Here is a 27420-nt window from a genome sequence, read left to right as displayed (position 1 = left end):
TCACATCTCACACAACTGAAGAGAGGCAGACAGTTTCCAGGCAACAGAACACTCAAAACTCCCAATAAGAGTTGAGACCAAACACCAATCCAGCAGTCAGAGAAACACAGATCTTTCCAATGCTTTATTGGATTTCCCCATGGTGGATATATAGAGGGAACTATTGCCAGACAATGCAAGACTATCAAAAAAGATGAGAAACAATGGTGCATGCAAAAATAAGTGCACAATGTTCGTAAAAGCTAAACCTTTCAGCTCTTAATCCTTCAATCAGAGTGGACAGAAACAAGAATGTTTATGTATTCCCAAGTGCCAAAAAGGATATTAGGAAAAATAAAAGTATATAGTAAAAATATATATTAAAAAAGCCAACAATATAAAGTAATACAAGGAGTTAAACTAGTGAACCTACTATAAATAGAATTATTCACACATCACAAGTTGTCTAGTATAGCACTGAATCTAAACAGAAGTGAAATGCACAAGCTACATCCATTCACAACCATTGTTGCCAACATCCCATCATTTCACAGTCTTTCCTATATACAGTTCCAAGTCAGCAGTTTCATCAGCTCCAAAAATCTTGTAGAGTCATCAGCGCTACCAGCCAAAAGTCTCATTAGGATCCACAGGACGGGTTCATTAACACGACGATTAATTAATACAATATTGCAAGATTGGGTTGTGATTGGGCTACATTGAGCTACAGATTACACAGTGTATATAAATTACCCAACAACACAGTTCAATACAAAGGTTTGCAGCGGACACAGTGTGTTTTCATAAAGGTCGTTATTTCCAGAAACACTTTTACCATGTGATGAGCCTCAGTCTGGCCTGTGGGGGCTTGCATATTGCTTTATCAAAAAGGGTGATTGGTGCAAATGATTCTTTTTCAGTTGTCCAAACTTAATATTTCAGGATTATTAGCTACATATTGTGAATGCATGACTGGATGTTGAAAACTGTTCATGTATATTGATGAAATGACAGAAAATATGAAAGATCTGATTGTCATTTGATAAAGTGAAAACAATAATTACAGCGCCCTGCATCTGAATGATATTTAATATTTGTTTCTCACTCATTTTGGAATGAATTGGGTAGGATAAATTGTCCGTAGTGTGGAAATGAGTGTGTATGATGGATTGCAGCTGGAAGGGGATCTGCTTATGTTGAATAAGTTGGCGGTTCATTCCGCTGTGGCGACCCCAGATTAATAAAGGGACTAAGACAAAAACAAAATGAATGAATGATTTTGGAATTCTGATTACAGAAATATTGCAAAATATGTGCATTTTGTAGCTGTTTTGGCAACTATTTGAAAGATGAAAACACTATTGTTATGATCATAATCCCTTAATCATTCAGAAAACTGACACTTGATGTGCCAATTAAGAATTTCTCATTCTTAAATTGTAAAATATACGCTAAGTTCTTCTTTCATAGTTTAAATTATGGCCAGTGATGATGGAAAAACAGAAAATTTCTATTACTATAGATGGAGTGTTTGAAGACTTTAATTTAAAATGAAATGAAATGAAATGAAATTGACCACAAACTTTTAATATAACTTTTGCGATAAGCGCATTAAATCTATATATATATTCACCAACCACTTTGTTAGGTACACCTTACTAGTACCGGGTTGGACCACCTTTTGCCTTCAAAACTGCCTTAATCCTTCATGGCATAGATTCAACAAGCTACTGGAAATATTCCTCTGAGATTTTGCTCCAATTAAGAATTTCTCAATCTAAAATTGTAAAATATACGTCAAGTTCTTCTTTCATAGTTTAAATTATGGCCAGTGATGATGGAAGAACAGAAAATTTCTATTACTATAGATGGAGTGTTTGAAAACTGCCTTAATCCTTCATGGCATAGATTCAACAAGCTACTGGAAATATTCCTCTGAGATTTTGCTCCATATTGACATGATAGCATCAAGCAGTTACTGCAGATTTGTCGGCTGCATATCCATGATGCGAATCTCCCGTTCCACTACATCCCAAAGGTACTCTATTGGATTGAGATCTGGTGACTGTAGAGGCCCTTCGAGTCCAGTGAACTCATTGTCATGCTCAAGAAACCAATCTGAGACGATTCGCGCTTTATGACATGGCGCGTTATCCTGCTGGAAGTAGCCATCAGAAGAACTCGGTTTGACCTGCAGCAGATCATCTTGACCATGTCTACATGCCTAAATGAGTTGCTCCCATGTGATTGGCTGATAGATATTTGCGTTAACGAGCAGTTGGACAGGTGTACCTAATAAAGTGGCCAGTGAGTGTATATATTCTATTAATTTGAGTGTCACCAGTGTCACATAATCATTATAATATTCATTATTAATGGTACATACAGTTGTGCTGCTTAATATTTTTGTGGAAGCTGTGATCGATTTTTCTTCTTCGAATCTCAAAATGGAAATCTTTTGCAACATTTCCGTAACAATGTTTTTACTCTCACTTTTGATCATCTAATTAGATCATATTAGTCCTATCCAGTGTTTTTAATGAAGATGCAGGACTGTATAATTAACAGTATGGTGAAACACACCTCAAATGTCTGAAGTCATACATCTAAAATGTTTAAATAAACTAATAAACATATCTCTAGTCTTTACTCACAGTTGATCTTGGTGTAAATGAGGTTATGAAAATTGAACAAATGCTGCCGTTGTAGCAAATCAAGTGTGTCTCTGATATGAGGATGCCATCAGGACCTCAAGATGATCCCCTCCATCACATGTGAAGCACTTGACGATCTTCAGAGCGACGGACACTCAATCTGTCTCTGTATCGATTTGGCTTGTTTTCTGCTTCTGGAGAAGGAAAAATGCTTGTTTTTTGCTTGACCAGCAGTTGTCCTGAACAAGAGCCAGTCTGTACAGAATGTGAGTCATATTTGTTCATTTTTTCAGCTGTCGGAGCTCAGTGTAAGTGCCAAGGAGCAAACTCAGACTTCAGTGGAAGTATCCCGCTTCGTCTGTTTGATTATGGCATGTCGGTGCAGATTTACCAAGGGTTCTTTCAGAGAGCAAAGGCATCCCATAATCGATTGCTCTAAGTGGTGATTGCCGTCACAGCAGCAGTGGGCAAAACAAATGGGGCCGTGGTGTTCGGGTCAGTGGTCTGATGCGGAGCTGATTTTATAGCACGCTCACCTTACTCAGGACTTCACATTAACTGCAAACACACAGACAAATCAGGTTATTAATAGATAGAAAACACCCACACCCACACACACAAAACGGTACACTTAATGCTCATCGTCAGAGATCAAAATCCAATTTCAATTTCATATTGAAGATCTAAATCCACTTTCAGTTTTCAGTGTTATACTTAGGAATTCTTGAGTAGCATGAAACTAAAGACATATTTATGGAGAATTCTTCTGGTTACAGCTAAAAAGCCTGATACACACAAATGGCTTCAGTTAACCCCTCTCAATTCAGAAGATTGGAAAGCAATTGTTATGGAAATATGAAAGATGGAAACCCTTACTTTCCCTTTAAAGCTCAAAAACAGAAAGGGGCTATTTTATGCAGTAAGTGGAAATTTTTTTGGATGCTATATATATATATATATATATATATATATATATATATATATATATATATATATATATATATATATATATATATATACATATATATATATATATATTACATTACAGCATTGTGAATGTAACCATGTAAGTTCACCCTTACATTGTTCTTTACCCTGCTGTTTTAAAATATGTATTCTCATTTTGTAAAAGCATTGTAAGCTCTCAGGTATTCTAAGTTATGTTGCAGTTTGGAGTGTTTTGGGCTGTCTTTGTTAATTTAATTTAACTACTTTCAGGCCCTTCGTCAGCCTGGTGAAAGGGGTAGTTCTTTTTTGGACCTTTTTGCAGTTATTCGCCTCATTTTCTGTTTAATTATGAGGTTTAAATACTGCATTTTAGTCACATCTTAAGCACTTTTTGTTTAAATAGCTTGTTAGTGGTCATCAGAACCGAACTTTTTGATGAACCAAAACACTTCCTTAAAATGTAAAAAAAAAAAAAAAACATACTTTAAAATATTATTTTATGATTTATCATTAAGAAAAAATATGATTCGTTAAATTTTTCAATTAAAAACTGAAGCTTATTTTCATTTATTATGAAAATAACAGTCTGGCCAGCACATTCAACTTTCCTCTGTTAAAATTTGGCCATTAGAATAAAAAAATAAACAAATCAATAAACAATAATAATATAGAGCAGGGGTGCTCAACCTTGTTCCTGGAGATCTACCTTCCTGCTGCATTCAGCTGCAACCCTGATCAAACACAGCTAAACCAACTGAGTAGAATCTGTAGGAGCACTTGGTAATTAAAGACAGATTTCTTTGATCAGGGTTGCAGCAAATCTCTGTAGGAAGGTAGATCTCCAGGAATAGGGTTGGGTACGCCTGATGTAGAGCTTCACAATTTTTTCTAGATTTTTTTTGTTTTGAAAATTCATGGATAACAACAATAGCCTGATTAGTATTAAAATTAACTTTAACATGGTCTGCTTTTGGTGCTTCACACCTTTTTATTGCTCATTGTTTGTTTCATGAATAAGTTTCTTGTAAAATGTTTTCCTATTTAACAACAATACAGTAGGTCAGTAGTGAAAGATGACTTTACTTTCATCAGATTGTGTGTTTTCTTGCACAGATGTTGGACTCATGAATGCTCATGAATAAATAATTGTTTGCATTGGCCGAAACTGATTAGCTGAAGTCACGACAGCCAACAGAGGATTCTGCTTGGTCTTAAAGCCTTCTTCGATAGGTTATTTCACTATTTATGATGGAATAGCAGTCAAAACAGGACAAATGAGCTCATGTATGGGACAAATTCTGGACCTTTGTCAGTGGGGGGTGGGTCTTTCGAACCACCCCTGGCTATGGTCCTGACTTTACTTCTTCAGCTGTCCATTTGTTCAAAATTGAGTTAAAGGGACAGTTCGTCCAAAATCTTACATTTACTCACTACTTACTCACCCTCGAGGGATTATAAACCTTTATGAGTTTCTTTATTCTGTTAAACACAAAAGAAGATATTTTGAAAAAAGCTGAAACCTGTAACCATTGACTTTTTATAGTAGAAAAAAACAAGTTTTGACAAAGTAAACCCTTTCCTAACTCGTTTGTCTTTCTTTATTCTTTTAAACACAAAAAGAAGATATTTCAAAAAATGTTTGAAACCTGTAACCATTGACTTTCATAGTATTTGATTTCCCAACAACCAATGGTTACAGGTTTTCAGCATTTATCAAAATATCTTCTTTTGTGTTTAACAGAATAAAAAAGATGTTAAACCACCCGAGGGAGAGTAAATGATTTTTTTTTTGGGGGGGGGGTTCTCAAACTATTTCATAACTGTAACAAGAGGCAATTCAATCATAACTTAATATTAAATCAGCTATCATAACATTATTTATCAATATGTGGACCTTTCAGGATTCTCTGAAGCTGTGGAAATAAAAAATGAAAAACAGCAAATGATTACTGTTTACATCCCTCAAGATGGTCTACACATTTATTACAGTGTAGAGAAGTTTTGGAAAAACTTCATTTGCATGCAATTATTTACGAATCTAACAGAATTTCAGCCCTCTTCAATTGTTTCTAATAGGATCATGACAAAAATCAATCCAATCCAATCAATGGCCAATGGATTAACTGTCGCCCTGTTCTGTTTTTCCATTCAATGTCCTGTTTACTCTCACATACGTCACATAATGAAAGTAAATGGGTTGTGAGCTCTGGCGTTAAATGAAGAGATGAATTATTAGATTGGATTGTGCTGTTCAGCATCAGTGTCTGCCTTCTTTCACACATACTTGCATATAGACATTATTCAAGCAATTACGTAACAGTATATTCAGTGTAAATGTCTCTAATCACCAACAGCTTTATACAACATTTCCCCAACATTAGAACAAAAAAGCTGAATATCCAATGGGGAAAAAGCAGAACTATTTAAGCACTTCAAAAGAACAGCGGGAGGAAAATCTCAAGCTACAAAGGATTCTCTGGTTCTTGACCTACTTAGAAAGTCCTATGTATAGATTCATGATTCAGACTGACTGACTATAATGTGAAAGTGTATGATACTGATAAAACAGATTTCTCAGTATGACTTTTTAAAAATAATGATAATTAGGGCTTCATGACATTAAAAAAATCTGATATTGCGATATTTTTTATGTATTGCAATATGAATACAATTTTACCAGATGCCTTAAATAGCTCTATTTGGAAATAAGGCATTAATTTAGATAGATTGGGATGATTTTGTAAGGGAGTGATCCATTCATTCATTCATTTTCCTTCGGCTTAGTCCCTTTATTCATCAGGAGTCGCCACAGCGGAATGAACCGCCAACTATTCAAGCATGTGCTTTACACAGCGGAGGCCCTCTGAAGTTGGTGGGACAAGAAGCACTGCATTAAATTCCATTTTCCCCCGCCATGTCTTTAAAATATGGAAATGTATTTTACCCCAGTATTTTCAATGGAGTTTCTTGCCTGCTGGTACTGACGGCGCTAGCGCTTACAGTCTTTCATTTCGTTTTACGCTTGAACAACTAAATGAATGCTTAGGTCAATTCATCTGAATGTATTTTAATTACATTACAACATCGATGTTGTAAAAGGAACAGTATGAAATTTTTAAAAAGTCACATTAAGCTTTCACTGGAAGTTTATCATTGACTGAAAAACACTACCTGTGCACATACCCCATTAGAACCACTTGTTTGGTAAACAAAACTACAACACATGTGGCTAGAAGGGCATACGCCACATAAAACATATGAGGAATCGGCGGTTCATTCCGCTTTGGTTACCCTCTGATAAAGCAGACTTTTGCTCCAACACTAATCAAACACACCTGAACACCCTAATTAGTGTCTTCAACATCACTAGAAAGCTACAAGCAGGTGTGTTTGATTAGGGTTGGTGCAAAACTATGCAGGGACACCGGCCCTCCAGGATCGAGTTTGCCCATCCCTGGACTAAGCCCAAGCATACAGTGTAAAACATGTTGACTTCCACACAATTCCTTCATGTTGTCCCAACACAAATTGATTAAGTTAGCTCAATTGTTTTTGCAAATTCAAGTGGATTTAACACAAAACTATTAATTTGTCCACAAAAAAACCTCAAGAATTGCGTTGATTCAGCTCATGTTAAATAAGTAGTTTGAACAAGCAGCATAAAACATTTTTTGAGTGTAGCGAACTGCAGCAGGTCTCTCATTTAAAACCAATAAAAGACAAATTAGCAAATTGCATTGTCCCTACTTATTTGCATACTATTTAATAATAATAAAGTAATATAAAAACATTTTTCCAATTCTAATCTAACTGCATTCTAATAGTCTTCATCACACAATCCATACTTTAGGAACCTCAAGATGCGATTCTGTGAACGAGTAACATATACTCAATAACATCAGGCTGAAAATCATTTAAAAAAAATCAATATTATTGAAGCTGATAAATATTGCACATCCCTATCAATTCCCCTGAGTCTTGGGTAAAGAGGTCATTGAAGAGGTCTTACTGGACAGATTGACGGCGCAGGCGATGATGATGACTGCTCCTCCCACCAGCGACACCACAGACAGCAGTTTGGCCACACGACCCAAACGCCTCGCTCCGTCCACGTTCCCCTGCTCCAGACTGTTCCTCGACTAACACAACACAACAGGAACATCCAGCTTCCATTACACCCATACATACTCAAAACTGTAACACTTTTTGAACAATTCAGTCTGGAATTATATACATTTTAATGTTAATCCTTTTTTAATGTTACTTCAAAGCAGGGGCGTAGCAACCGGGGGGGACGGGGGGATACGTCCCGCTCACTTTTAGAGACAAACCATTTAGAAACAGGTGATTAATAATTATATGAACGTATGATCTCATATAGCCGCCCCCCTCCCACTTTTAAAATGTCCGCTACGCCCCTGCTTCAAGGTATAATTCAGCAAAGGTGGTGAATTTCTTCCTTCCTGATTAGATTTAAAGCTGTCATGACGTTAAATCAAACTGGAATGGAGATATTGCCCATTATCAATTTGAAGCTGTATCTGGTCCAGAAAAAAGCAGATGACTAAACTGATCAATCAACTTTACTAGCGTATGACTTACTCAGAATGTAACTTACATAGAATATAACAGATTGGTATGGTTTTATATGATATATTTACAAGGAAACATACAGGACCTGGACATGTCGGTGACAATACAAGAGTGAAGATGAGAGTTTTTCCTTTATTCTTTCATAAATTGTTTTGATACTTTTCCCATGGACTGATGTGGAATTGTGGGAGAATGTTCAAATTAGACATTTTATAAAGACATGGAGAAATCTTTACTTATTATAAAGGAAATCTGTTTGGGTTTCAGGCTTTAATCTGTTAAGACTTTACAAATCTTAAATATGCAAGAACAGCTTTGTAACAGTTCAAAGATTATGAAAAATATTAAATTGCATGGCACGGTGGCTCAGTGGTTAGCACTGTCGCCTCACACCAAGAAGGTCACTGGTTTGAGTCCTGGCTGGGTCAGTTGGCATTTCAGTGTGGAGTTTGCATGTTCTACTTGTGTTGGCGTGGGTTTCCTCTGGGTGCTCCGGTTTCCCTCACAGTACAGACATGCGCTATAGGTGAATTGAATAAGCTAAATTGTCCGTAGTTTATGTGTGTGTATGGGTGTTTCCCAATACTGGGTTGTGGCTTGAAGGGCTCTACGTAAAAAAACATATGGTGGAATAGTTGACGGTTTCTTCTGCTGTGGCGACCTTTGTAACAGAGACTAAGCTGAAGGAAAACAATTGAATAAAATTGCATCACATGATCTATTAAGACAAAATATTTAAATCAACACATGTTTAAATGTCAATGGCATCTAAAGGAAAACTGATTTAAAATATATAAATATAAAACTATTCCACCAAAAAATTATCAAAATTAAAGGTAAGTGAGATTACAATCTCAAGTTTGATCAGATATTTCAGTTATACTGCTTCCTACAAGTGTGATGAACATAAAATGAAGTGACTCAAAAGTATGTTGATGCCATTATGTATTATATTATAAATTTTTTTTGTTTTATAATACAATTGTAACAGTGTTGATAACTTTTTTGCTGGCTCTTATATCCTATGCTATATATTTTATCGCTATTAAAATGTCTATATTTGCTAATACACAAAAAAACATAACATGCACATGATTGGGAAAAGAACAGCTGGATGTTATTGAAAATAGTAGAGTCTTTTATAGCATTTCTTTTGTCAGAAAATGACAATAGCTCAAAATTAACGAATGTTTTTATTTGTTGTAATTATAAATCAGGGTTTTAAATGACATAAACAAATATTTTCTACCTAACGTTGGTATTGGGAGGTCTAAAGATGAATGTGAAAAACCTTTTTTGGTTATTGTATGCAAATGCTCTAAATGTTTTCATTCATTCATTTTCCTTTGGCTAAGTCTCTATTTCAGAGGTCATCACAGCAGAATGAACCACCAACTATTCCAGCATATGTTTTACGCAGCGAATGCCCTTCCAGCTGCAACCCAGTACTGGGAAACACCCATACACACTCATTGACACACACTCATACACGATCAATTTAGTTCATTCAATTCACCTATAGCGCATGTGTTTAGACTGTGGGGGAAACCAGAGCACCCGGAGGAAACTCACGTCAACACGGGGAGAACAAGCAAACTCCACACAGAAATGCCAACTGGCCCAGTCGGGACTCAAACAAGCAACCTTCATGCTGTGAGGAAACAGTGCTAACCACTCATTTACACATTTAAAGTGTATCAAAAAAGATTTTTGAAGTCGTTTTAACACAAGAATGGCTGTTGATCAATAAATTTAGGACAACTTTGATGAAAGGTTTTGATCCAGTTCAAATGCTGACTGCTGAATATACAGTGCATCCGGAAAGTATTGATAGCGCTTCACTTTTTCCACTTTTTCCACTTTTTATATTACAGCCTTATTCCAAAATGGATTAAATTCATTTATTTCCTCAATTCTACACACAATCCCCCATAATGACAATGTGAAAAAAGAGTTTTTGAAATTGTTGCAAATTTATTAAAAATAAAAAATCTGAAAAAATCACATGTACATCAGTATTCACAGCTTTTGCTCAATACTTTGTTGATGCACCTTTGGCAGCAATTACAGCCTCAAGTCTTTTTGAATATGATGCCACAAGCTTAGCACAGCTGCCTTTGGAATTTCTGCCCATTCCTCTTTGCAGTACCTCTCAAGCTCTATCAGGTTGGATGGGAAGCAACGGTGTACAGCCATTTTCAGATCTCTCCAGAGATGTTCAATAGGATTTAGGTCTGGGTCTGGCAGGGCCACTCAAGGACATTCACCGAGTTGTTGTGAAGCCACTGCATTGATATTTTGGTGGTGTGCTTTGGGTCATTGTCCTGCTGGAAGATGAACCGTCACCCCACTCTGAGATCAAGAGCACTCTGAAGCGGGTTGTCATTCAGGATGTCTCTGTACATTGCTGCATTCACCTTTCCCTTTGTCCTGACTAGTCTTGCAGTTCCTGCTGCTAAAAAACATCCCCACAGCATGATGCTGCCACCACCATGCTTCACTGTAGGGATGGTATTAGCCTGGTGGTGAGCGGTGTCTGGTTTTCTTTAAACATAATGCTTGGCATTCACTCCAAAGAGTTCAATTTTAGTCTCATATGACCAGAGAATTTAGTTTTTTATGGTCTGAGCGTCTTTCAGATGCCTTTTGGCAAATCCCAGGTGGGGAGTGGCTCTGGCCACTCTACAATAAAGGCCTGATTGGTGGGTTGCTGCACAGACGGTTGTCCTTCTCTAAGGTTCTCTTCTCTCCACAGAAGAACACTGGAGCTCAGACAATGTGACCATCGGGTTATTGATCACCTCCCTGACTAAGGCTCCCCCGATCTCCCCCGATCACTCAGCTTAGATGGCCGGCCAGATCTAGGAAGAGTCCTGGTGGTTCCAAACATCTTCCACTTACGGATGATGGAGGCCACTTTGCTCATTGGAGCTTTCAGAGCAGCAGAAATTTTACTGTAAGCTTCCCCAGGCTTGTGCCTCGAGACAATCCTGTCTCTGAGGTCTACAGACAATTCTCTTGTCTTCATGCTTGGTTTTTGCTTTGACATGAACTGTCAACCCTGGGACCTTATATAGACAGGTGTATGCCTTTTCAAATCATGTCCAATCAACTGAATTGACCACAGGTGAACTCCAATTAAGCTGCTGAAACATCTCAAGAATGATCAGTACAAACAGAATGTACCTGAGCTCAATTTAGAGCATCACGGCAAAGGCTGTGAATACTGATGTACATGTGATTTTTTAGGTTTTTTATATTTAATAAATTTGCAACAATTTCAAAAAGCCTTTTTCCACATTGTCATTATGGGCTATTGTGTGTAGAATTTGCTGGAAATAAATGAATTTAATCCATTTTGGAATAAGGCTGGAAATTTGGAAAAAGTGAAGCGCTATGAATATTTTCCTGGTGCACTGTATATTTATTGACATCCAGCTGTTTAGAATTTTGTGTTTGTTTCATGCAAATATAAAAAGCTCATCACACAAATCAGATCCTACAGAATGACCCAAAAGGCCCGGTTTCTACCTACCATGATGGAGTAAACGAATCCCACAATGTTGATGGGCCAGACGGGGCAGAAGCAGGCGATGACGGCGAGGATGAGGTAGTCTTTGGGTTTGGAACGGTCCAGCGGTGGGTTGGTGGCGATGCTGGAGTGGCGAGAGATGGAGGGCCGCGGGGAGAAGGCTGTGTAGGCGATGGAGCTGGAGCGGCTGCCCATGCGAGTGCGGCCCACGTGTGGATGGTGCGTGTGGGGCAGAGAGTGATGCCGGCGAGGGGGAGACGACAGGATGGGTTTGGAGGAAAAGGCATCGTTCGGGGAAGAGCAAATCTTATCAGCTGCCAAGAGAAAGAGAGCATGTAAGCAGAACTATTGCACTTCTTTACTAGCTCTTATGATGAGAGAGAGACGCTAATTGAATTAGTGACTTGGCAATACTCTCTATACATCTGACAGAATACTGCACATGCACTACTGCTCAAAAGCTAGATAACGTTTCTGAAAGAAGTCTTGGTAACGCCCCATTCACACGAGGCGTCAGCTTCAACGCTTCCCATTCACTTTGAATGGGTGACGTCAGGTGTTGCTGAACTGCATTGTGGATTCGTCGGCGCTGCTTCAGAGGCGTTGCTCGCTGTAGAAGTTGGGACTTGCTCAACTTTTCAAGCGCCGACGGAAGCGTCAGCCAATCAGATCGCTGTATGCAAATACACCAGCTCAGGCAGTAGCCTATTGCTGACTAATTTCATTGGCTGACACTGCTATGACGGTTGAATCAGCCCCAACTTCAGACACGCCCTCTGTCAAGCGTTGACGCGGAAGTCCTGTGTGAATGGGGCGTTAATAACAACTAGGTTATTACCTGCCTATTATTAAAGCAAGGCAAGGCAAGTTTATTTATATAGCACATTTCATACACATTGATCATTTAAAGTGCTTTACATAAACAACAATAAAAGAAACATAAAATACAAGTATAAGAAAATAAAAACAACAAAGAATTAAAGGATTCAAAACATTAAAATGTGTTAAAACAGGTTTAAAAGGAATGAAAAAGAAAAGAAAGACAAAATAATAATAATGTGATCTGTCGGATGTATAGCACAGTACACATTCAGTAAAGGCACAGCTAAACAGTCTTGAGATGTGTTTTAAAGGGTTCCTATTTTAGAATCAGAATAAGAATAAGAATCAGAAAGAGCTTTATTGCCAGGTATGTTCACACATACAAGGAATTTGTTTTCATGACAAAGCTTCTACAGTGCAACAGCATTACAGAGACAGGACAAAAAACAGATAATAAATATATTAAAAAAAAAGAGAAGTAAGTAGTGAATGCAAATATTCAAATTAACAAGTGTAAGTACAGGTATATTACTATATACAATGTTATATGTGAAGCTGTTATGTGCAAATTGGCATGTGAAGTGTGTTGTTAAATAAGTGTATACGTGTATAAAAGTGTATGGCAAGTAGTGATGCTTGTTTCATAATTATTATCATCAAGAGTTCATGAGATGGATGCCTGAGGGAAGAAACTGTTTCTGTGTAGGGCTGTTCTGGTGCGCAGTGCTCTGTAGCGTCAACCAGAAGGTAAAAGTTCAAAGAGGCAGACTTTTACCCCTTTTACAGGATGTAAGTTAAGCCTTTGGTGTCTCCAGAATGTGTCTAAAGTTTCAGCTCAAAATACGCATCAGATCATTTATTATAGCCTCCTGAATCTGCCCGTTTTGGTGTCTGAGTACAGTGGAGCTGTTTTTGTAACATGTGGCTTTAAATGCTGATGAGTTGCTTCGTTTCCACATGCCAGGCTGCTTCTCCTGCGTTACATTAGATAAACAGCAGTCAGTGACGGAGACGGACTTGGATAAAGCTGAAATTCAGCTCATTAGTCAAAAACTTTAATTCCATGAGTTTATTCAAGCCTTTCTGAAATTATGAGTTTGCAGTGAAATGCTGAAATGCTATTTGCAGTACACACACACACACACACACACACACACACACGCACACACACACACACACACACACGCACACACGCACACACGCACACACACACACACACACAAATTAGGGTTTACTGACACCACGCAGTCGTGGTGATTATAGAAGTTAAGAATTATATAGCCAATTTACTGTCTTTATTGCAAACACGCTCTGTTTTAAAAACGTTTTAAATTTCTAAAACTTATAAACATCACAGAGAGTTGGAACAAATATTTTAATCCCAGTTTATTTGCAAATAAATGTTCTGTGGACATGTGTGTACATGCTTTTATTGAAATATGGCGTCTGTACATCAATTCAGTGGGTGGGGAAAACCGCACTACTACATGACCTTGCGGTGGGCCTCAAAATTACTGGGATGTGGATCCTATTTTAACGTCAGAAAACTTGTTGGGTTTATATCACTCCAATATGACTGTGGACAAACTTTACCTACACACAGTTCTGTCCAATCAGTTTGATTTTCATCACAGGTGCCCATTAAGTCTTAAAGATGTGTTTTAAGTCTTGAGAAGTGTTTTAAGTCTTAAATGTGTTTGTCTTGAAAACACAATCTTAAGACATAAACATTTAACATAAGGCATTAACATTTTATTAGTAGTTATGTTGGCTTGAGAAAATAAACATATTGTTATACTATTTTAACATATTATTATTCCGTCTTCTGAAATAAACTCCATCTCCTCCTGAGTCAAAGTTTTTTTTAACTAATATATATATATATATATATATATATATATATATATATTAGTGGCACTACAGTAATTCAGCTCTTGTAGCAAACTGCATATTAGTGATAAAGAAAATACGAAATTACAGATAAAAAAATCTGACCTGCACATGAAGTCCTAAACAGATAAGACATTTTGCTGCTGCTTCTTCTTAAAGTGCTTTCTTTTTACATGTTCTTTCGCTTTCCGCTCCACCTGGGTGCTTTCTCTACATCCTCCCATGTTTACCGCTTTGACAGAAGCTCTGCATTCCTGCCAACTGCATTTGACTCTTAGTGCAGTCACGTTGTCTTTCTCTTACATCAATGAACTTTATCTTCTAGTTATAAAATAAGGTCTTATTCTAAGTCCCTAATTAAACCCAACTTCTACCCTACTATTAATGAGCAGCAAATTAGTAATGAGCTAACAGTCTTAGTTAATTCTTTGTTAAAAGTGTGATCAAGTCTGCATTTGCTTGATCAAAAATACAGCAATATTGTGAATGTTTTTACAATTCGAAACAACAATTTATGCCAAAAATTTATTTATAAATTTCATTTATTCAAGTGAAGCGGTCACTTTACAATAAAGTTATTAGTTATAGTATTTACAAACATGTACTAAGTATGAACGATACTTATCATTCATTTATTCATTTTCTTTTTGGCTTAGTTCCTTTATTAATCAGGGGTCGTCACAGCCGAATGAACCGCCAACTTATCCAGCATATGTTTCAAGCACCGGATGCTCTTCCAGCCGCAACCCAACACTGGGAAACACCCACACACTTCTACATACACTACGGCCAATTTAGTCCATTCAATTCACCTATAGCCCATGTGTTTGGACTGTGGGGGAAACTGGAGCACCCGGAGGAAACCCATGCTAACACAGGGAGAACATGCAAACTCCACACAGAAATGCCAACTGACCCAGCCGGGACTCGAACCAGTGACATTCTTGCTGTGAGGCGATCGTGCTACCCACTACGCCACTGATACTTATCCATCATTTATTAATAATAGTTCAACATTTACTGATGCATTATTCACATCCAAAGTCATGCTTGTTAACTTTAGTTAATGCACCAGGAGTTAACATGAACTAAGAATGAACAACTGTCATTTCATTAACTAACATCAACAAATACTGTAATAAATATATTATTAATAATTAGTAAATGCGTTAACTAACATTAACTAATACATCCTTATTGTAAAGTGTTACCAGTGATTTAAGGCTAAACTTTTAGCATCATTATTCAACATGATCACATTCTGATGATTTGCTTCATAAGAAACATTTATTATTACATGCAATTATTGTATGATTAACTTACCAACAGTTTAGAAAAACACTGGCTGCCTGTTAAGTTTCGTATTAAATATAAAATATTACTTCTTACCTATAAAGCTTTAAATAATCTAGCTCCTGTTTATCTGACCAGCCCGCACGTTAAGATCTCAAAACTCAGGGTTTCTGGTAGTACCTAGAATAGCAAAGTCGAGTAAAGGAGGTCGAACCTTCTCATTTATGGCTCCTAAACTCTGGAATAGCCTTCCTGATAACGTCCGAGGCTCAGACACACTCTCCCAATTCAAAACTAGATTAAAGACCTATCCATTTAGTAAAGCATACACTCAATGCATCACATAACGGTATTATGCATGAACGTGCTCCACGCAGGTTTCCGCATCTCGAATATACACTATGAACAGCAGCTACGCTAATTAGTCTCTTTATTCTCTATTTCTACCTGGGGATACTCAGGGACAGATGAGTCTTCGCTGACGTCCAGCGTTCTCCAGACTCCGGCGCCTAGACTGCAGCTCTGCACAAGACGTTTGGCCACAGGAGAAATGGTCGTGCCCAACTGAGCCTGGTTTCTCTCAAGGTTTTTTATCCTTCACTTTTGCCAATTGGAGAAGTTTTTTCCTCGCGGATGTCGCCACTGGCTTGCATAGTTGGGGACTTGTAGAGCTGCGCATTGATGGATTAGTCTTCAGTGTTTGGACTCTCAGAAGTGAATATTAAACCACATTGTATTGTACTGAACTGAAACACTGAAAACTGAACTGACACTGTTTCAATTCACTATAATCTTCTATGTGAAGCCGCTTTGACACAATCTACTTTGTAAACGCGCTATACAAATAAAGATGAATTAAATTGAATTTAGAAAAGCAATATTAACAATATATATGTTTAGTTTACAAAAACACTAATCAGAATGAGAGTTTAAAGGGCACATAGTTGACCTCTTTTTTATGATTTAATATTAATATTATGGTTCTTCTGAGTGTGCCAGTTTAGGTTCAGTTTAAAACACAATTCAGATTTTTTATTATAATGTGTTAAAAAGTGTCATGTTGGGGGCGTGTCCACAGTTCGCTGATTTAGGGGTGTGTTGCTTCACATGTAAATTAGTTTCGGCTTCCCGCCAACGTAACAAGGGGGCGGGGCCATGAGCTCACCCGCTCTGCGTTTGCAACAGACAGGCAGACGGAGAAGGAGAAAGGATCACCATTCAGTCATACATGTACGACTCGGACACAGACCAAGCAGAGAGTACAAAATCATTTGTGTCTTTGTACAGTTTTACAGCCAACTGTGTGCTAGTTTCAAGTGCCGAGCTTGTACACAGAAACTAATAACCACGCACACTGAATTAACTTTGACTGAGGCACCGGATGCGCCGCTCGAAGCCGCGACACGGCACACCAGACACTCTGTGGCGCACCAGAAACATGAAGTGTCCCGAATCGTCTCGTCACGCATTTTTGAATTCTAAACATAGGTTTCTGCAGCGGTACGCGGCGCCCAGCCGTCAACTTGAGTGTACCCTGATAGAAACCTATGTTTAGAATTCTAAAACGCATGCTAGTTAAGATCACAGGGAGCTTCTGGGATCGCGAGAAATGCAAACGGCTGAAGTATAAGGTAGAGTCAATGAGAAGTACACATGTTTGCAAACCTACCTAAAGATACAACCAATAATTCCGATTAGAGCGATAATGTGGAGAATATTGCTCTTGTGTTGAGCCCAATGAGCCTTGCATCTAAAAATAGAGCTAGCGTGTTACTTTAGTGATATCGCTTCGACTCACGCTGAAAATGGCGGACGTGAATCAACAAACTGAGGGTATGATGACGCGCCTGTCAATCAATATTGGTGGGCGGGGGGACCGCTCTCCTATTTCAGGTAGTGGTCGATCTGAAAACCGCTCCAATTGGTCCACCGTTTTTTATGTTGTTAAATTGAAAAAAAAAGCACTGGGTGTGCTCATATCACCCCAATATGACGGTCTATACACCATACATGCACATATGTCTGTCCAAACAGCTTGAAAAGTAGATTTTTTACCATAGGTGCCCTTTAAATCCTCAAAAGAAAATAAAGATCACAGATTCACAAATATAAGAGCAAAAACTAATTAAATCCTTTAATGAAAACCAATCACTAAGAATGATTAATAAAAACTAGGCGGATTATTTATTCATTAATTCATTTTCTTTTCAGCTTAGTCCCTTTATTAATCTTGGGTCACCACAGCGGAACGAACCGCCAACTTATCGAGCATATCTTTTACACAGCGGATGCCCTTCCAGCTGCAACCCATCTCTGGGATACACACGCATACACTACGGACAATTTACCTTACCCAATTCACCTGTACCACATGTCTTTGGACTGTGGGGGAAACCAGAGCACCTGGAGTACACCCACGCAAATGCAGGGAGAACATGCAAACTCCACACAGAAACGCCAACTGACCCAGCCGAGGCTCGAACCAGCAACCTTCTTGCTGAGGCGACAGCACTACCTACTGCGCCACCGCATCACCCCTAGGCAGATTACAGTAGCCTGTTTTAAAAAATCTAAAAGAAAAACATGACACTAAAAACTGAGAGGCTGAAATAACAAGAATGCTTTTAAATAACAGAAACTAATTTTATTTTATATAAACTATCTCACAGTATTATGATTTATGCTGTATATATAATCAAATCAATGCAATATGCCTTTGACTCATTTCAAAACCATTTCAAAACCCGCACTAAATAATCTATAATTGGCCAGTAATTTTCTCTTATCTGCACATTTATCCCAGAGAGAGATCATCTTTTCTTTTTATCTGTCTGTCTGTAATCATTATTGTTTATCTCAGCATGTTTTCCCCCTCTAAATGTGATGATGATAGAAAGCGAGGCTGGCGTGCTCCTCCAACCAACTTTAATTAAATAGCCACCAATGCAATTAATTCTCTAATCTCTGTCGTGCCTTTCAGCCCTTCCTGCCAGGAAGCCCCTTTAGTGCTTTTAAATAGGATGCACAAATTTAATTTAATTAAGAGTGTTTACGGCACACTCAGCGATTATAAGAGAAGAAGGGAAATAAAATATATGCCATCTTGCTCTTAACCTCAGATGAACTCATGATAAACAGCAGATGAGAGGTGCTGCGCTCTCAATCATTCATTCATTCTGTGGCTAGTCCACAAAGAAGCGCCATTTAGGAGAGACTGTGCAGCATGTCTGCATGCATGTTACAGATCTGTACTGTTGTCTGAAAAATGATCAATTATTTCTCTGTGTGCTTTCCAGAGGATTTGACTGTTTGGTTATCAATATTACAGATGGTATCTTGTTTCCTTTCATTTTCATCTTTACCTGCATCTATTCATTCATTAGTTTATTTATTTGATTCTGGAAAAAAATGCTGGGTACCACACAATCGATTTGTGTTGGGGTAACATGAAGGAATTAATTTAAAGGTGCTGTATGTACATTTTTGACTCTTCTAAAGCATAAAAATACCATAATAACTTGCTAAGTGAACATTCTTGTTTATCTGAAAAACAATGCTGAAGTCAGATATTCTTGCTTTGAAAATGCGCGTTACGTGCCGGAACGTCTGTCTTTGTTTTGGTCCTTTACCTCCTAATGCCAGTTTAGCTAATTATATTTAAACACCCCCAGTTGCCTTGGTGGAAAACCGTGTATTTAATTCAGTCAGGATGGCTCTCTAAGCATGCGTCTGCAACCGAAATGCGACCTCCGGTGGAGCAGACTGCGAATTGAGACGCAGATTCAGAGTTCCACATGAGGTTATTAATTAGCAAATAATATAAATATTATGACTGTAAACATTAGATGAGCAGGTATCATTGTAACCCTGTGTCCTAACAACAGACTACATGATGAGATTTGCAGTGATGAGCAATTTGGCTGTTTGCACCAGACGAAACACAACAGAAATGTAAATACAGCCATTCAGTAGCACAGAATAGTGCACTCACTGCACTCCAGCGAAATGGACGGTTTATAATCTAATTAATACATATCAAACCTCTTTAACATTATTAAATGTAGATGCTGAATCACTGATATGTGTTGGTTTGCAGTCACAGTTCTAAAGTTCAATTTCATATGGTTTTATTTATTTTTAAGATCTGAGGTAAACTATCTGCTGCTGCTTTCAGTAGTATGGCAATAAATGTCCTTTAAAATGGCAATCAAGCTCACATTATTGTCATTTAACACTGAATAAAGCACATGAGGTGTACCTGAGGTGATCATTGTCGGTTTTCTGTTGTTCAGCTGCAAGAAATAGAGGCTTAGTTTCTAACTTATCAATTTCAGGTGTTGGTTAGAACAAAGACTTCTTTTAATAAGGAAAATATTCCTTCTATCATGTTTTTTTTTTATAACACGCTTTAAATCAGCCCTTTTCGGTGTCAATCTGGCACCCTGCGCTTACGTGTGTTTTGAACCATGGGTGCAATACCTAGTTCAACCACTGGGTGTCACACTTACATACTGCACCTTTAACTTATTTGTTTTTACATATTTCAGTAGAACATAAAATAACAATTAAGCTGACCACCCCCCAACCCACCACCAAAAAAATAAAAGAATTGTGTTGTTTCAGCTAATTTTAAAGCTGAAACTTAAAAAAATAAAAACAGAATTTTTTTTAGTGTATTAATTAATATAATTTCCCTCTTCGAATTTCCATGTATTTACTTATTCGTTAAATGATTAGCTAACTTATTTTCTATTATTGTTTACGATCTGTTCTCATGGCAAAATATTTCTAAAACTTGCCTGTGATTGTAATTTTGGAAGCACATTGTACATTCATCCTGATAATTTTAAATAAACATGTCCAAAAAAAAGAGAGAGGAGACTGTGCATTATTCACAAAGATCAGATTTGCTGTGCAGCAAACTATTGCTCTAACACTGAGGATGAAGTGCTTTCTGAATTAATCATTTTCACTTCTAGTCTTTTTTATTTCAGCCTTTTTAAAAGCTGTCTGCTTATTAAATACTAAAATCATGCATCATATTTCATTTTCTCGCTATTTCGTGTGAAAACAATGAGGGTTTAAGCAAACGCCCCAGATATTTGAAATGTGGGCACAGAAGGTGCTCCTGAAGTGAATTGCTCTTTTTGATTGGTTACCTAACGTCTGATATTTTTATAATATTCTATTCTAGGAGTGTCTATTTATGGTCTTGGTCCCTCTGCAGAGACTGTAGTGACCTACAACTGTCTGATTACTGTATTTGCTGTGAGCATTTTTTGAATGTTCAGTTAATTAAGAGGTTTTCAATAAGGAGAAAAAATACTCAGTCAGCTAAAACTGAAATTGAGGGGGGAAAACTGTGGTGGTTCAGGGTCATTATTGTTGAACAAAACCAAAAAAATTAAATAAAATAAAACCAAACATCACTATGAGGGATTGATGCCCAAAAAGAAGGCCCCACCCCTACTCAATATTCAGTTTCAGTTGGTTACATCAACATACTAAAAATAAAAGTCTCTTTAATAAAATAAAAAGTCACACAGACTTTATAAAAATAAAAGTACATAATAATATAAAAGTATATAATAAAAGTACATAATAATATAAAAGTATATAATAAAAGTATATAATAATAAAAAATGAAAGTCACACAGACTTTAAATTTACACAATAAATAAATTAAATACCTAAATACACAATAATGGTATTTATAATCATTATAATTTACTTAAAATGTTGTCTCCAATTGCCATTTTTAAAGAGATAATGTTAGTCCCGTTTTGAAACTGCTGCTATGCTGATTCACATGCATTTGTAGCTCCGCCCTCTTCTGAAAAGAGCACAATCTTATTTGAATTTAAAATGCCAAACAACAAAACGCCACAATTTGGATCAAAGCCTAAAAGAGGCAGTTTAATATATACCCTAGGGCGGGGGTTTCCAATCTTTTTAACCCAGTGACCCACAAAATATCAATGCTAGTGACTCGCAAACCCCAATATCCTCTGAGGTGGTTATAAACATATAAACCTTGCACACATTGGTACACACATAACAAAATCCCCAAGTCTATTCATGGTTTAATTTTGGAGAACGACAGAGAACATCCTCCATGTTCAGTCATGGCCTATATTTATTTTTAATGTACGTGAGTGCCATAAAGGTGTCAGAATTTACTATTCTGTTCTTCAATTGGTTATAGATAAAATATGGTCTTCTGATAGCTTAATAAAATGAATTAGATTTTTGGAAATCGCCAAACAACCCCCCCCCTCATTGTTCTGCAACCACCCGGTCTTATGCCTTGTTTACACTAAAACACTTTAGTTTTAAAACGGCATTTTAGAATGAAAACGATCCGTGTCCACACTAACGTTTTACCTAGCATTTCTGAACAGTTCTGCGTCCACACTACACCGCTGAAAAAGCACATCACGTGACCACACACACACACTCTGGCATGCGCTGCAGCGTATGCACCCGTCTGAGCTCCAGTCAGTCAGAGGATGCTTTGAGCACAGAACCCCAGGTGAGAGCAGTGCACGTCGGACGGTTCATCAAGAATCTACTGCTAATCTCACTATATATATTTTTTAAATGTGATATTTAACTCATCTTATCTCTATCTAACGACATATTCCCAATCTTTGGTCTTTTGAATCGATTACTTGTTCTCAGGTAACGTGTTCTGGCTTAGTGCAAAGATAGGTTAATATTAATTAATGTAACCACATACACAGATTCTGCACATTTGACTGATTTCTTGCCTTTATTTCTAATAATGTATAAACTTATTGTGCGTAATACTTTTAAAATGGCCATTATTGATTATTAAAACTGATATTCAGCAAAAGAGGTAGGGTGTGTTTCATATTTTCATTGAAAATGAAAGGAGGCGGTTATATTATAGGCTCCGTTTTGTCATAAATATACATACATGGAAAATGACGCTCATATAAATATGTAGCTACACGATGCGTTAACATTTTTTGTGGCTGTTAATTTGTTAATATCAAAATGAAAATTGACAGTTCCTTATATCATGTTTTCATTTTATTGTTAAGATAGTGAAACAACGTAGCCAGGGTAATGAGATTGACCTTATAAAGTACAGTTTCCTTTGAAGATTCACCCAACATCTCCTCCGGAGTTCATTTTCCATATCAAACTTGCGAAGTCTGAACTTAGAAGGAAAGGATGCAAGAACTTTGTGTAGCCTACGTAACATTGAGACAAAGCCCCAGTCAGATAGATGAATGTCTGTTTTTAGACTCCGCGGTAGTGTGAACGAAAGGTGTAACCGTAGCAAAACTTATGTTTTAACAATACGTTTAAAACAAAAACATATAAGTGTAAACTGGGCCTTGTTTTACATCTTGTAAAAAAGGCCGTAAAAGGTCTCCTTTAAAACCGTGCTCTTTTTGTGCTCACAGTTTTCAAGCTCTAAAAACTCAGACTTCATCTCTGTTGTTTGCCTGTTTAATTACATGCCATTTATAAAGTCATTATCCTGATTGCTGTATGCAGATTACTGTAGCAAGTCCCAAAAGTCCCCAAATGTTTTCTTCCTGACAGAAGCTTTCATATCAATTATCCTTATCCCCAACCCTCCTGAAATGACATGTATTCATGAAATGATGCAGTACCGCCTATAGACCATTTTGAGGGATGTAAACAATAACAATAGTCACGGATTTCCTTTTTTTACACTTTAACTTTCCACAACATCCGAGAATGCTAAAAGGTCCACATATTGATAAATAATGTTATGACAGCTGTTTTAACATTGAGATATGATTGAATTGCCTCTTGTTACAGTTATTAAAATAGTCTGACAACGTGCAGGACGTCTTCATGGGCTAACAGCATCCCCACATTGAAATGGTCTATACCACTTATAGGAAACTACACTCCTTCCTCTCTTATGGACCAGGCACTTTGTCTGAAACCCTTCTATGTATCTGTTTGTATGTTTGTACAGACAGCTCGTTTATATTCTGTACTTTTTTCTACAACGACATACTCTATATTAAAAGTCTTTAAACAGTTTATATTTGCTTTTATTTATTATTGCATAGCTTCTATTTCTCCAAATTTAGATTCTTATTGTCATTATTTTTGTTGTTGTTATTTTTTTTACGGTCACAAGCAATTCCATGCAAATATCAACCTTTTGCCAGGAAAAAAATAGTTTTTACCAAAATAATGAAACCTTTTCTAGGTTTTTTGAGTAGGCTTGTGTCTTACAGTACTGCAAAAATACTCAAAAACGCCTCTGTAAATGTTTTAATACAATTCTATTTGATTTACCAAAGTCACACAAGTGGCAATTTCACATCTGTCACATCCATGACGAAGCTTGTCCCTCATCAATGCAAAAATGTCAAATAAAATAAAATCAATGATTTTTGTTCTATAGAGAGATAACTCTTATCCTTTTGATTGGCATTGTTTCTTTTGGATTGTGAAGTTTAATTCATAGAATTTCTACAAAGTATGTTGTATACTGTAAACTCACTTACTTTTTTTGTCACATCCATAACGCATGTTTATTTTCCTCATTTAAATCTAAAAAATGTTTACAGATTGAAATTTTTCTGATCCCATTACTCTGTGGTTTGTTGCTTTGAATAAAAAAAACAGATGTTTTAATATAATGTGAACATTTACTTTCTAATTTTAACATGTTTTGAGTTACTTTACGTCACATCCACAACACTGGAATTGCTCATAAGTATTCACTGCATATCATACATTTTAGGAGAAAGCCCCCTGCACTCCCTCCACTCACCATCATGAACAGCTCTGTGGCTGCAGTAGAGTCATTCAGGTTCATGGACACCACATTCTCACAGGATCTGAAGTGGGACATTCACATAGACTCTATTGTGAAGAAAGCCCAGCAGAGACTGTACTTCCTTCGTCAGCTGAGGAAGTTCAACCTGCCACAGGAGCTGCTCGTACAGTTCTACTCAGCTGTCATCCAATCCATATTCTGCACTTCAACCACCGTCAGGTTCGGCTCAGCTGCCAAAACCAACCTCCGTAGGCTACAGCGAATAGTCCGGACTGCTGAACGAATCACTGGCACAACCCTTCCTACACTTCAAGAACTATACTCTTCCAGAGTGAGTAAAAGGGCTCGCAAAATCACTCTGGATACCTCACACCCAGCACACTACCTGTTCGAACTGTTAGTCTGGTCGGCGCTTCAGAGCACCAAGCACAAAAACAGCCAGAAACAGAAATCAGACTCAGGCGATCTACCTTATGAACAGTTAAATATTCCCCTACTGTGCAATAAATATGTGCAATACTTTCTCATACGCACTTGTACGCAGCACCTTATATCAATATACAATGCAATACCTTCTCCATTCGTATTTGTACACAGCACCTTATAACCTGTATATTTATAACAAATCTGTACACACAATTCAACATCCTGATTTTTTGACTAACTGCATCTCCGTTTAATGTTTATCCTCTTTTTTATTTTTTATCTTTCATATTTATTTATTTTGTGTTGGTCCCTTGTCACTTTATGTACACTGGAAAGCCAAAACAAATTCCTTGTGTGTGTGAAGCACATTTGGCAATAAAACTGATTCTGATTCTGTGTATAATAAAATTAGAATCTGAAAGTACCGCTCTCTGCTTTCTCCTTAACCATCACGATGACCTCTCCCGAGCAGCGGACCTCCTCTTTGGACTGCTGAGGGAAGGTGAGGGGTCGCAGGCAGGGGAAGGAGTCTGACGCTGCGGGCCCCGGTTGATAGGTCACAGGACCAGGAATCTGGCAGCTCGTCGGCTCTTCATCCTGGGTGCAAACCAGAGAGCCCAGAGACGCCTGATGGTACTCCGTTTCCATTGAGACTGTTGAGGTTGCAGAGGCGGTGGCGTCGTGCTGATTTTCAGATGCTGTGGAAGATGAAAAAAAAAACATATGAGAGACGAGATTTATGTGCACATAAGATGAATCTCATTAACATCGGCACAATCGAGTGATGAGATGCAAACTCACACTCCAGCACACGCTGTCATCTGACTACAAATCACATCCAAATGATGTTTTTACACACAAAAACACCTTTTCCTGCAAGGTTAAAAGATCGTTTTTATTATCAAACATCATTTAAAAATAGTATTTTCAAGAAACCATTTATTTATTAAATGAAAAAAAGAATTATTTTATTAAATAAATCCAAACACACACAAAGACTTTATGTATGAAACGCATACAATATTTCAAAATTACCAAAAGATATTAAGCCTTTTTGGCTTAATTTTTCACATTCATTGATCTTGAATCATTAGCAAATGTGTTTATTTTAATTAAATACTTTTTTTCCTAAGAAAAAAAAAACCTTGTTTTGTTATAAAAGTTGACTTTCATAATCAAAATATATATTTAAAATGCCTTTAACTGAGACCAGTATTAAATACAATAAATCCATATGCTTGCAAAAACTCTGTATGAAACACAGGCAACATATTTTATCGTCAAAACAGCAAAAAATGTATAATAAATCACTAAAAGACAATGAATTTGGAGCATCAATGCATGTTAAAACAGTACAGTTGAACATACTCCAATGCAATCCAAAATGTAAAACTAACAAAAAATAAAATGAGAATGAAAATAAGGAACTTAAACGTTTTTTGGCACACATTAACGAATTCAAAATATTAATAAACACTGTGATAGGATCTGTTCAATCTCAGTGGTTCCTCCTCTAATGTCGAAGTTTGTTTGGGACAGAGACATGAGCTGCATGAAACGTACACTAAGCAGGTTACATTTCTGCACTGACAAAATAATCATGCAGAGTAATTAAATATATCAGTCTCAGTGGTTCGTTCATTAAAACGCAAGCCTGTTTATCTCTTTTTAACCTTTTAACCTAGATATGTAGGTCATGAAACTGACCTCAATTGCAGGCGTGGATGTTATAACGTTTTAACAGCAGAGAATTAATCCACATTCTGTCAATAACACCATATTTAATCACCTTTAAGAGCAATAATAAGGCTGAAAGTAATAACTAAACACGTAGAACGTTTGATAAATGTGAGTAATATTTGTAAACATAAGGTGAAAGTCAAAATTATCATTGAATGCTCTCATGAATACTGGAGGGCAAAGACAAAGCCGTAGGGAAAATAGGAGACATATGGAGAGAGTGAGCGAGAGGGAGAGAGATAGAGAGGGAGAAAAGGGAAACGGAGTGTGAATAAAACCCAATACAATTTAGTCTTCATATATACGCGTTAGATATGAACATAAACAAAGAACAATGTAACCTGTCCTTTGTCCTCCTGCATCCAATAACACAGGTGCAATTCACCTTTCCAGGTTGGGAATGCCTTTGTCTGCTAATTAAACAACAGCTAGCGTTCCCCACAGACGGTGAATATCACCCAAACGTTCATTAATGCACAAAACATATATGAAATATATAAACAAACACGTACCTCAGACCGTTCATCCAGAGCGCGATTGGAGACGCACGTACGCGATTAGTCCATTTGCATAAACGGTCGCGTGCACGGTTTTAATGGAAACTTGATATTCTAGCGTTGCACTTAAACGTCGTTTATTACATTAATAGCAAAATAAGCTGCTGTTGCCAATACAGTGCGCTGGTTGTATCGGTGTGGATGCAGGGCTCATCACTGGCCGCAGGCTCTCAGTCACTGGACGGG

At 37.2% G+C, this 27420-nt stretch overlaps 1 protein-coding gene across 1 annotated transcript; it reads right to left on the bottom strand.

Annotated features, from left to right (window-relative positions):
* Nucleotides 1-111: 111 nt before the first annotated feature.
* On the bottom strand, nt 112-27420 carry prrt2 (proline-rich transmembrane protein 2). Its single transcript, XM_056470197.1, has 5 exons — nt 27190-27420; nt 25363-25635; nt 11710-12020; nt 7591-7720; nt 112-3191 (listed from the first exon to the last, which is right to left on the bottom strand). Exons 2-5 carry the CDS (start codon nt 25583-25585, stop codon nt 3175-3177), a joined length of 681 nt encoding a protein of 226 aa, XP_056326172.1. The 5' UTR covers nt 25586-25635; nt 27190-27420; the 3' UTR covers nt 112-3174.

The sequence above is a fragment of the Danio aesculapii genome, chromosome 12 (assembly GCF_903798145.1).
Source record: "Danio aesculapii chromosome 12, fDanAes4.1, whole genome shotgun sequence".
In the NCBI taxonomy this organism is placed as follows: Eukaryota; Metazoa; Chordata; class Actinopteri; order Cypriniformes; family Danionidae; genus Danio; species Danio aesculapii.
The sequence above is the reverse complement of the archived record's forward strand: the minus strand, read 5'-3'. Positions and strand labels throughout refer to the sequence as shown.

Excerpts from the sequence above, each read along its gene's own strand:
- prrt2 (XM_056470197.1), bottom strand. The coding sequence starts at position 25,585 with ATGGAAACGGAGTACCATCAGGCGTCTCTGGGCTCTCTGGTTTGCACC. Across the intron at positions 12,021-25,362 it reads TAAGGAGAAAGCAGAGAGCG|CTGATAAGATTTGCTCTTCC; the intron begins GTACTTTCAGAT and ends TTCTCTTGGCAG. Across the intron at positions 7,721-11,709 it reads GATTCGTTTACTCCATCATG|TCGAGGAACAGTCTGGAGCA; the intron begins GTAGGTAGAAAC and ends GTGTTGTGTTAG.